General features: G+C 49.1%; 1 protein-coding gene across 2 annotated transcripts; it reads right to left on the minus strand.

Moving 5' to 3' along the window:
- Window positions 1-1,307: 1,307 nt before the first annotated feature.
- On the minus strand, window positions 1,308-11,605 carry VPS11 (VPS11, CORVET/HOPS core subunit). 2 transcript variants are annotated; one of them, XM_027563532.1, is made up of 16 exons: window positions 11,379-11,605; window positions 10,254-10,402; window positions 10,021-10,156; window positions 9,544-9,707; window positions 8,691-8,938; window positions 7,755-7,956; window positions 7,223-7,374; window positions 6,165-6,351; window positions 5,359-5,505; window positions 4,860-5,048; window positions 4,596-4,757; window positions 4,030-4,169; window positions 3,735-3,937; window positions 3,436-3,607; window positions 1,962-2,184; window positions 1,308-1,837 (listed from the first exon to the last, which is right to left on the minus strand). In XM_027563532.1, exons 1-16 carry the CDS (start codon window positions 11,563-11,565, stop codon window positions 1,673-1,675), a joined length of 2,826 nt encoding a protein of 941 aa, XP_027419333.1. In that variant the 5' UTR covers window positions 11,566-11,605; the 3' UTR covers window positions 1,308-1,672. The 2 variants fall into 2 exon arrangements, with proteins under 2 accessions (XP_027419333.1, XP_027419332.1); XM_027563531.1 differs by having other exon boundaries at window positions 10,021-10,168.
- Between the last annotated feature and the right edge of the window lie 59 nt (window positions 11,606-11,664).

Raw genomic sequence — 11,664 nt, forward strand, 5'->3', positions numbered from 1 at the left:
CTTTACCATTAACAGCGCTAACCGTGTATTAACCACTTCCACAAATCTGGACACCTGTCATCCATACCAGCCCGAGGGCTAAAAGTGTCTGTAAACTTGACTTACCTGTGTGTGTTTCAAAAGCACCTAGTATTTGACAGAGATGTTTTGCAGCTGATATGGGGTGATCAAGAGCCCCAAACCAGCCCCAAAACAGATGAGACCTGGTGGTGTCCAAAGCTACCTTTTCTTCAGCACCTTGCCAAGATCCCTGCCCAAGGGGGGCTATCTATACACTACTAGGCACAATTCCTGCTGTGTGCAAAGAAGCATGGAAGACTCATGCCCAGGCTGCCCCCCAAAATCTCTGCCCCTTTCCTAGCCTGACCTGTCTGCCTCCTATCTTTTGAATTCCCTTACTCCCCTCCTTGCAGGGAGGTGTCTTTAGAGCACATGCTCTCTCTTCTCCATTCCTTCATCAGTGAATAAAGTTTCTGCTCTGCTATACCAAACTTGATTTCTACTGGCATTTGCAACTTCAAGCAAAGGATCCATTGAGGAGTTACCAACCTGCTGGGGACCAATAACACACCCATTGATTGGCTCCTTAAAGCTTCATAACAGCCATACCAGAAAGATGTTGTAATTCCTTATGCATAGACGAAGACCTGAGGTTCAGAGAAGGTTCAGAATTGCCCTAAGTGAAACTAGGATTCAAGCTCTGGACAGCTGATCCAAAGTCTGTATTCTCAGCTGCTACCAATGTAGTGCACTCCACCTTTTCTAAATACTGTCTAAACCACAATGTCCAAGTTACTTCTTTTAATCAAACGGACCCATAGGAGCAATTTTCCAATGGGCAGTGTAACCCAAATGACATACAGACACCTGTAACAATACAAACTTCAGCTGACAACTTTTGAGAGAGAAAAAAATGTTTCATAAAGGCCCTTTTTATCCTGCTTATCATCTGGTACTGAATACAGCAAGACACCAACCCACCCATTATGAAGCTTCAGTCCAAGGCCCCTCACCAGAATCTGCCTCCTGCCTGAATACCTAGTCCACATAAGAACCACAGAGACCAGCCACACTACAGAGCAGCCTTAGTCCAGGCTGCTCTTGGGTCTCAGGCCTTAGCCTTTGCAGACATTCTTCAGTAAACTGAACTGTGCTAAATGCCAGAGGCCCGACTCGTTACTGGCATGAAGTCTCCTTAACATCATCTTTAAGGAACTCTATAGGAAGGGAAAGGACGCTCTAGGAGAGCAGAGGGAAAGAAGTACATTTTGCAGTTAAGAATCACCAGGAAGTCTCCACAATAAATCTTTCAACCATGAAATCATTATATGCTTTTATTTATAGACTCTGGGAGCCAGGACCCAAGCACAGCCTGGTGCTCTTGGATAGAGAATAAAGCAGCTATTGTCCAGACTCTGAGGTTACTGAGGTACCCTCCCCCACTGGTCTGGAATGATCTACACTGCTCAGAAAAGCAACAGGAGGAATGGCGGATTGGCCAGCCAAAGGAGGAGGCAGGAAAAGAAAGTCCCCTTAAGTCCTGAGGGCAATGGCATCAGATGAGAGGGGGGTCCTGGGCAGGTCTCCCCGACTCCTATGCAACAGCTCTGTCTCTGTACCCCTGTGTCCCTGCTGCTGGGCCTCTACCATCACACCCCTTCCCACTAGCCGCTTAAGTGCCCCTCCTGGCGTGCATGAGCAAGTCCCGCTGCAGCCCGGCCTCCAGGCTCGCAGTCAGTCGGGCTGTGGGCGGGTCGGTCAGCAGAGTCAATTTGTTGAAAACACCTCGGCCAAAGTAGTCAGCAATCACAGAGAAGCTGTCGTTGGAGCACTTGAGCTGAGGAAAGAGAAAAGGTCGGAGTCAGAACTCAGAGGCGGAGGAAAAAAAAAAACAGTAGCCCTCCAGCACTCCCCGCCTCCCAGTGGGTGGGGCAGTCATGTGGCCACGCCTCCCTCCCCACCTGATGCTGAAACTGATCGTGGAGATCTCGCTTCTGTTCCTGGGCCCGGATCATATCCATGACCTTGCGGTTTTCAGGGAGGCAGGTGGGGCAGTCAGCGTCACTTTCCGAGTAACTCTCAAAGCAGTGTTGGTGGAAGGAGTGGCCGCAGAGAAAGTGGACTGAGGGCAGCTCCAAGGCACTGTTACAGATGCTGCACTTGGTCTTCTGGAAAATCTTTGGACTACAGGCAAGGGAGACCAGAAGAGTGGCAAAGAATGAGGGCAGGGCCAGGAGCCATGTGGAAAGAGGAGACAGCTCGACGAAACAAGAAGAGAGACGTCTCCATTAAGGAACGACAAGGACTCCCTTGAAGGTCCAGTGGTTAAGAATCTGCTTGCTAATGCAGGGGATACGGGTTCAATCCATAGTCTGGGGCAACTTACCCTGTGCCCTCCAATTACTGAGCCCATGCTCTAGAGCCCACAAGCCGCCAACTACAGAAGCCCACACACCCTAAAGTCCATTCTCATCAACAAGAGATGCCACCACAATGAGAGGCTCAAGCACTGCAACTGGAATAGCCCCTGCTCACCACAACTAGAGAAAGTCTGTGTGCAGCAACAAAGACCCAGAGCAGCCATGAATGAATGATGAATAGGAACTATGAGGCCCTGTTCTTCCTACCACCTAAAGGAGGTCACAGGAGGACCCCATGCTGGGCCTTCAGGGAGTCTCAGCATGCTCCCAGCATGTCCATCCAATCCATGGGGGGACTGCTATCTCTCTTTCAATTTCCCCTACTGCCACTAAATTGTCTTTCAGGTCTTAATCGCATGTGACCCTTTCCCTTTCAATGAGACCTTTCCTGGCCACTTTATCAATTACAACACACCTAAACCCCTCACCCTATTCCTCTTCCTCAATTTTCTCCTTAGAACTTAGCACCATGGAACACACTACAATAGTTTGCTTATTTAACACGTTTACTGTCTGTCTCTACCTCCACAACATAAGCTCTGTGAAGGCAGGGATTTTTCTATGTGTTAAGAATGGGGCTTAAGACAAAACGGACTCAGTAAATATTGATGGAATGAAGAAACTGGACAGGACTTAGTGACTAAAGAACAATAACAAATATTTTATAAAGCTAATGGCAAAGTTAAGGGTTAATATCTACTATAAATACTTGTAAACTATCCACTTTTTTGTCAACGTTTTTTACTTCCAAGGGCTTCCCACCACAACTTAGACGTGTGTTTAGGAAAGGTAAAATACAGGCATATCTAGAGAGAAAAGTACCTGCTACAAGATAACAAAACCCAATAAATCATCTTCTATGTAATAAATCATTCTTTGGAATTCCCCCATTAAAACAGATCTTCAAGAATGAAATGTTGAAACTCACTCCATATAACCTTTGTGTGTAAAAAATGACACCCTGTGAAGAACAAGCTTATCCCTGGATACCTCTACACTCCTGGATGCCAAGTACCTTGCCTTCAGCTCCTGGATCTCCTGGCGGATGCGGGTGGTCTCCTCTCGGTAGCGCCGCACCCGGAGCTCATCCTGGGCGATCTGCTGGCTCTGTTTCTGCAGTTTTTGGACCAGGTAGTCCCGGATGACAGACAGGGTGGCTGTGGAGTTATGGGCCAGGGTCTGCACCACTGAGGTGGGAGGAAGCAAAACCATGAAGCATGCAGCTTTCTGGACAGAGCTGAAGAACCCCTGCCCCAGAGCCCGACCGCCAGCAGCCTGCACCCACCTAGCCACCCAGCCCACCCCGCAGAGTACCTAGAAGGGGCGGCATGAGGTTCTTGCTCTCGATGTGCTTGAGCACAGCCGCCACGTACTCCTTGCAGTCCTCCTCCTTGCGGGCAAAGTAGCTGAGCGCCTGCTCCCACAGGGAGGGCTCCTGCTCCCCGTGGCGCTCGCACACGGCCACCACCTGCCGGTACTGCTCGTGCTGCATGTGGTAGTGCATGATCTGCTGGAACCTGCGCCAGGCGGGGTGTGCGTCAGCAGCCGGCCCTCCCTCGGGCGAGTGGCTCAGCTCTGCCCCCTCCCCTGAGGACCCCCTGACTCTTACAGTTTGCCCTGCTCATAGAGGTAAAGGACTCCATCCTGGAAGTCGTGCATCTGGCAGAGGACCAGGGCCTTGTCAAAGACATCACAGAAGCGGCCACTCTTCAGTAGGGAGATGGCCTCTGCGTGAAGCTTCTCTTTGACCTAGAAGAGGAGGGTGGAGCTGCCGGACTTTAGGGGAAAAGTGACCCCTCAGCAAGTCAACTACTCTTCCCCTCACTCCAATTTCCTCTTTTTTCTCTCCAGTATTTATTTAGGCTGTGCTGGCTCTTAGTTGCCAGGGAAGGCATGTGGGATCTAGTTCCCTGACTAGGGTTTGAACCCAGGCCCCCCACATTGGGAGTGAAGAGTCTTAGCCTGCCTAAAACTCTGGTTTTAGACCAGCAGTGAAAGTCACTCAGTGGTGTCTGACTCCTTGCAAGAAAGTCTTCAATTTCCTTTTCATGGGGAACCATTTAGCCCCTCAGGGTGAGGTGTTATTGATCTAAAGCGAGCAGCAAGTGGCAACCAGGGAAGAAATGGAAGTGCTGTCTTTTTCTCAACACCTCTGGTGGCTCTGCCAGGCCTCACCTGCGGATCCTCCTCGTGGGCCCAGTTCTGGAGTCGCAGCTCAAGCAGCGTGTCATAGATGCCCTGCGGGGAGTCAGGCTGCACCTCACTCATGTGCTCTAGGAACGCTTTCAGCTCTCGAGGGTTGTTGGCAAAGATGGGGATGAACTCCTCCGAGTTGGCCTACGATGGCAAGGGATGAGAGAGGAGGCCAAGTGAGTGGGCCTACCCATGCCCCTGAGATGACCCCCATATGTTCAAAAGCCATTCTCCCCGAGGCCTCACCCTGCAGCCTGGAGCCTCCCTATCACCTCGGCCTTCAAGGCTAGGCCGATAGTCGGTACAGAGTCCCTTCAGCAGCTGGGTCGTCTGCTCTGGTATATGGTGCATGAGGATCTTGCCATAGCGTTTCATGTTGCTCTCAGCCTGCTCAAAAGGCAGCTTGCCAATATACCGGAGGGCTTCCTGATAATTCTGTGGGGACAGAAAGGGCAGCAGAATTGCATGCTCCTGCCTCACCCATCAAAACACACTTTATTTTTATTACTATTTTCTTTTTGGGGCTCCCTGCGTGGATTCTCCACTTGTGGTGCATGTGAGCTCAGTGGCCCCACAGCATGTGGGATCTTAGTTCCCTGACCAAGGACTGAACCCATGTTCACTGCATTGGAAGGCACACTCTTTAACCACTGGACCCCCAGGGAAGTCCCAGGAGACACTTTCACCATCCCAGGGATATACCAGAAAAAGAACACGACCTGCCTGAGTCAGGAAGCTCACCTACCTTGATGTCCTCTAGCTGGATCTTCAAGTACCACTCATGATGAGCATGGTTCTCAGCCAAATAGAGGGCGTGAGAGTAGTAGCCAGCCTGCCGGAGGACCTTGATGGCTGTCTCCACATCAAAGTGGACTTCACTCTCACTCTTTGTCTGTCAGGAAGACACAAGACAAAACCATTCACAGAGAGGTTGTGGCTGGAAAGGAAACATGCATCTCATTCTAAGACCAGATTCTTAAGGTAATAGTAAGGTGGATTTTTTTTTTTTTTTTTGGCCACACCAAGTAGCATGTGGAAACTTAGTTGTCCCACACCAGGGAGCGAACCCATGCCGCCTGCAGTGGAAGCAAAGTCTTAATCACTGGACTGCCAGGGAAGTCCCCAAAATGATGCTTTTAAAACATAGTTATCCTGCCTCTCCGTAAGTGTTCCTCTGCCTCTACTGTTAGAGGGATGCCTCTGGGGACACTGGGCTTCCTGGGGCTTAGATACCAAGAGAAGTTCTGGCATCAAGAAACAAAAGTGGGGGAATTCCCTGGAGGTCTGGTGGTTAGGACTCTACGCCTTCACTGTTGGGGGCCCAGGTTCAATCCCTGGTGGGGGAATGAAGATCCCACAAGCCGTACAGTACAGCAAAAAAAAAAAAAAAGAGGAGAGACAGGACAGAACTCACAGAAAAGACTATTTCTCTTCCTTGCCTACAGACCAGAGGACCAGAGGATTCTGGTCCCTAAATACAGGCAGCTCTTCCCTCTCCCTGCAGTCCTGGTGAAGCCCCTCAAGGAACCCTCTGCCAGCACCACCCTGCACCTTGATGAATTCCTCCAGCTTGGAGCTGTCCTTGAGCTTGGTGTAGCAGTTGAGCAGCAGGGTGGTGTGGTCGGCGTTGGCCAAGGACTGCCGATGTAGGGTCTGCAGGTAGGCTGTCAGGTTATGGATGCGCTGGGCATCGAGAAACTTGCGGATCACGTACGATGGCTCCAACTTTCCAATGGTTCTAGGGAGACACAGGTGTCAAACAGCATCAGGATCATCATACTTCTCAAACTTTCACGTGCGTAGGAATCACTTGCAGGTCTCAAAATGCAAATTCTGTTTCAGCAGGTCTGGGGTGAGGCATGAGACCCTGCAATTCTCACAAAATCCCAGGTAGTATCGATGCTACTAGACTGGGGACCACATGAGCAGCAAAGCTCCAGAACACTGGTTTTTAGACTTGACTGAAAACAGGAATTGTAGAGAGGTTGGCAAAGAACCTAGACAGGGTCTTAGAACTCTTCACTAGGTCAAAAAACTAATTAGTACCAAGGAAAAAAACTGTGGAAACAAGAGATGAATACCCTTTCCCCTTTAAAGAATTTGATCAAAATGAGTATTAACAAAGGCCAAGCTAACATTTAAAATAACAGGTACTTTTCAGCTCAACTTCCTTGAGAGCTTTCCTGATAGCTCAGACAGTAAAGAATCCACCTGCAATGCAGGAGATCTGGTTTCAGTCTCTGGGTCGCAAGGACCTCCTGGAGAAGGCTACCCACTTCAGTATTCTTGCCTGAAGAATTCCACGGACAGAGGAGCCTGGTGGGCTACAGTCCATGGGGTCGAAAAGAATCAAACACAATTAGTGACTAGCACTTACACGTATCATCAGCTCAACTGCACACTGGTCATGTAGCTAGCATCTGACCCTAAATACTCCCTTTCCAATAAGGTATACTGTCTCCTCATTTGAGGCATCGCAATTTATGTAGGAAAAAGGACAATTCATGATGGAGTCCACCGCCCACCCCAGTCTCCAAGTGCAGGTTTCAGTCTAGCTGGCTCTCTGTTCCCGCATCCACAGGTATATCCTAAAGCGCCTCCAGACTGACCGGATATACTGCTGGACAGCACCATCATGGTTGCCCTTGCTGTAGAGATGGTCCCCATACTGCATGAAGATCTGGGCCAACCCATCGCTGTCCAGATGCTGGCTCTTGGCCAGGTTAATTGCCATCTCAAACAGGTTCTTCTTAAACAGCATCTGGAAAGGAATAGAGATTAGAAAACTGGAAGAAGCAGGCCTGAGAAGACACCTTCCCAGAATGCATCCACAACACACAAGCCAGACGGTTATGAAGTTCCAATCAGCCTAGATCTTAGGGTGAGACCCCCAGACACCCCCAAGACTAACATCAGCTCACCTCACTAAGTTCTCTGCAGTCAGGCAGAGTGGACCCCCACCCACTGCTTCCCTCTAAGGCCACATCCCAGGCCAATGACCATGGAATCTTACCCTAAAGAGGCTAAGTAAGGCTATGACCCAAAGGGAAGGAAACACCCTGGCCAAGGCGACTTGGGGAGTCTGTTCCTAGAGCCGTGTCTGGGTGCCCATAGCCAGCTCTGGGAACCTGGTGGCCTTGCCTCCAGTTTGGTCTGTGTGTCCTTCTCCTGCAGTGCGTGGACCCGCCCATCCCGCGTCAGCACGTACAGGGAGCCCCACTCAGCAAGCACATCCACTACATCCTCAAAGACAGCGCTATAGGCTATGAACTTGTTGCACAGGTCATAGATGTTGAGAATCTGTTTGTCAGAGCTCTGGGAGTCCCGGCTGGTAAACTCTGACCTGTGTGGGAAAGAAAAAGCACCAGATATTTATCTGTACCACCTCAGTCTCAGCTCCCCTCTATTTCCTTTCCCCTGACAACTCTGGTGCTACCTATTCCTCCCAGAACAAGTCACTGCTAGCAGCTCATCCTGCGATACGCAGCATGGTGCTGGCAGTTGTGGGAAGAGTATGTGTAGACCTGGAGTCACCTTTAAGGATCCTATAATTAATACAGGCAACAGACTGAAAACTGAAGTACATTCCAACACCTAAGATTTAACAAATAATTAGTGCCTGGTATATGTAGTCCACTAGGCTTAGTACTGAATGAAAACTAATATCTGACAAGGATCACCTGCATCACGCTGAAGATTCTGTCCCACTTTCTGATGACTCAGAAAAAAAAAAAAAACACCCCGTGTTGCATCTCCCAGCACTTTCCAATCTCTCCACTACTCAATCCCTTATTCCTCTACCCAATTCAATTCGCCCAAGTAATTAAAAAACCCAATGCCAGGTCCCAAATTCCCTGGAGCATTCTAGTGCAAAAGGACTGCTCAGCAAATGTCTGCAGCAAAAGCACACTTTTCAGCCGAAAAAAAAAATGTTATAACCGAGTCTAGGTGTAAACACGTCTACAAAAAGTACAAAGTAGGAAGTTGACAGGATGTAGGCATTAGGAATTTGAAATCAGGTTAATTCTAAGGAACAAGCCCAGCCCACTCCCTTTTGCTTCTCCATAGAATCCTTACTTGGGAGAAACCTTCCGGTCACGGGAGACAATGACAAGATAGCCTCTAAACCAGTGAGCGATGAGTTTATGGCCTTCAAAGGCAAAGCAGGGCCCACGTTCATCAGGCTGGTACAGATAGACACATTCATCCCCTGCCACTATGAACTGCAGGTCCTGAGAAGGGTCGCTGAGGGCTGAGCAGCGCAGGCCACAGCCATGGGTGTCCAATTCCACACGAGGATAGTCCTTTCCAGAAACTATGTAGGACTGTGAGAAGTAAGACAGGGGTTAACCGGCTCCCTCTGAGGAGGTGGCATCTAAATGTTCCCAAAGGTATCCCCACCTCCATACTGGCTCTCTTAATTCTTAGCACCTTAAGACTTTACCTGGATGCTTGCCTTCTCCATTAAATGGGCCATTACCATCAGCCATCTACTAAATATATAAGCAGAACCCACATTTTCTTCCTCTGTATACACTATCACTACTTACTACAGATATTCGGCAAGTAAGAGAATTTTACTGCTTTATCAGAAAACTCTGGCTGAAAAGAAAACAAAACTATTGGTGTGAGTAAACTGTTATCTTAGAAGCACAAGAACCAAAGAAGTAACTTGTCCAGTGTCACTTAACAAGCCTATTAGAAGAAAAACTTATGTCTTCTGCTACAAGCCCAAGAGTTCTCTTCCTAGCTCTAACTCTTCCCAGTCTCCTAAGTAAAGAAATAAAATATTAAGTTAGGCAAATGACTCAAGGCTGTATGATTAAAAATATAAGAACCTCTTTTGTCAGTTCCTTACCCTAGCCCCCTGAGCAATAAAAGAGCCTTTCCTACTTGCCCCAACAGTCATACCAGGAGGCGCTGGTCATACCTGAACATTCTCAGTTGTCACAACAAACAAGTGAGTGGTCTTTCCCGCTTGGCGAAAGGCCAGTCCAGTAACAGGATAGCTGCCCTTGTGCAAAATCTGGGTCTTGCTATGTCGGTCCCGAGTGATGTCCCCTTTGTTCAGTGTAACACTGCCATCTGTGAAACCTGCAGGAGAGCAGGGAACAGTATTTTATTGAGGCTGAAAAGGCACGGAAGCAGAAAAAGACCTTTAGAGGCACTTTTTAGAAGTGACCATCTTTCTCCTCATACCCAACTTCTCCAGTGGTTACCATGAGGATTAGGACTCACGGACTCATTTTCAAAGAGCAAAACTAAATGCTATCCCATCCCAAACTTTAAAATCTCAAAAGGCCTCACTTCAGTACAAAACGGTCTCCTGAAAATGAGCTATAGAAGCAACTCTGAAGAAAATCTATAAAGAATCATCGGGTGTTAGCTTTGCCTTCTTTCTTCTTACCAATGGCCATAAAGTTGAGATTTTCATGGACAGTCAAACAAGATACAACAGTCGGTTCTGTCCCCGGGATGGCAGGGAAGATTCGAGTGCAGAGTGGATTACCACCATCTCTCTTCTCCAGGTTCCAGATCTTTACCTGGGGACAGATCTCAGATGTGTGAATGATAGTCACTCTCCAGCAAATACTCATTCCCAGGCCTGTGGGTCTTTCCTGTTTCTTTTCTAGGACTCACCAGGGGGTTGATGCCCTCTTCGTCCTCACCAACAGAGGCCAGAATATTGTGCTGCTTCAGCTGGTACAGGTGTGTCACCCGTAGTTTGTAGGCCTGGAAACCCGTAAGCTGTAGGGAGCGGGGCAAGAACCAGATCTGGCCTTCCATATGTGCAGAGCAGTCAAGGAGCCTCCTTTCCAAGGGGAGATTCTTACATTTAGGCCAGAATGCAAATAACTACCCCCAGGGCTTCCCTGGTGGCTCAGATGGTGAAGAATCCACCTGCAATTCGGGAGACCTGGGTTCGATCTCTGGGTTGGGAAGATCCCCTGGAGGAGGGCATGGCAACCCACTCCAGCATACTTGCCTGGAGAATCCCCATGGACAGAGGAGCCTGGCGGGCTACAGTAAATGGGGTCCCAAAGAGTCGGACATGACTAAGCACAGCACAGCACCCCAGTGGCTCAGCTAGTAAACAACCCACCTGCCAATGCAGGAGACACAAGAGATAGGGGTTTAAACCCTGGGTCAGGAAGGTGCCCTGGAGAAGGAAATGGCAACCCGCTCCAGTATTCTTGCCTGGGAAATTCCATGGACAGAGAAGCCTGCACTGGCTACAGCTCATGGAGTTGCAAAGAACTGGGCATGACTAAGCACACATGCACAATAAAAAACAAAATCTATACAAGTGTTTAAATTTTTCAAGGGTTTTTCCATATATCATCTCTGGAAACTCCCCATTTTAAAAACAGTAGAAAGGCCAGAATTCAGGGGCAGCACCCACAATATGGGCTGGGGAGATAATGACACCTTACATATTCATCTTTTAAAATCAACTTGCATCTGTTCTTTTGATCGACCTTAAAAACAAAAACCTTGCCCAACTGTTATTTTACGCCCCTTTTGCAGATAAGGAAATTGAAGTCCAGAGAGGTTAAACGACTTGCCCAGGATATTCGCTCATTTGGCAACAAGTTAAAGAGAACGGATTTCCTCCTTTCTTCCCTCAGACCACAGAAGGAACACCGAGCGCCCATCTAAAGGAAACTGGCCCGTAACACGAACCCTTCTGACGGACAGATTTCATCTCAGCTGGATCTCTTCAGGGATTCGAGGAGGGAAGGAACAGCTCCAGAAGAAGGATATCTCCAAAGACTAGGCTCCCTCGGCCTGAGTCGCAGACTGTGATGCCAGGAGGGAGGCAAAGGAACTTGGAAGCAGCGGGTCCAGAGGCAGGCGCGGCCCCGGGAGCAGCCCCATCATTGCCCTGTGGCTCCTTCACCAGCTCCTTGTCGAAGAAAACGAAGCGCCGCCACTGCAGGTAGGTCGCCATCTTGGCCGAAGGTCCCCTCCTCCGGGGAAGAGGTCACATGACAGGAGCCGGCGTATCACATGACCCGTTGACGTCCTGGAGTCTGGTGCACCTGCGCTC

The sequence above is a fragment of the Bos indicus x Bos taurus genome, chromosome 15 (assembly GCF_003369695.1).
Source record: "Bos indicus x Bos taurus breed Angus x Brahman F1 hybrid chromosome 15, Bos_hybrid_MaternalHap_v2.0, whole genome shotgun sequence".
In the NCBI taxonomy this organism is placed as follows: domain Eukaryota; kingdom Metazoa; phylum Chordata; class Mammalia; order Artiodactyla; family Bovidae; genus Bos; species Bos indicus x Bos taurus.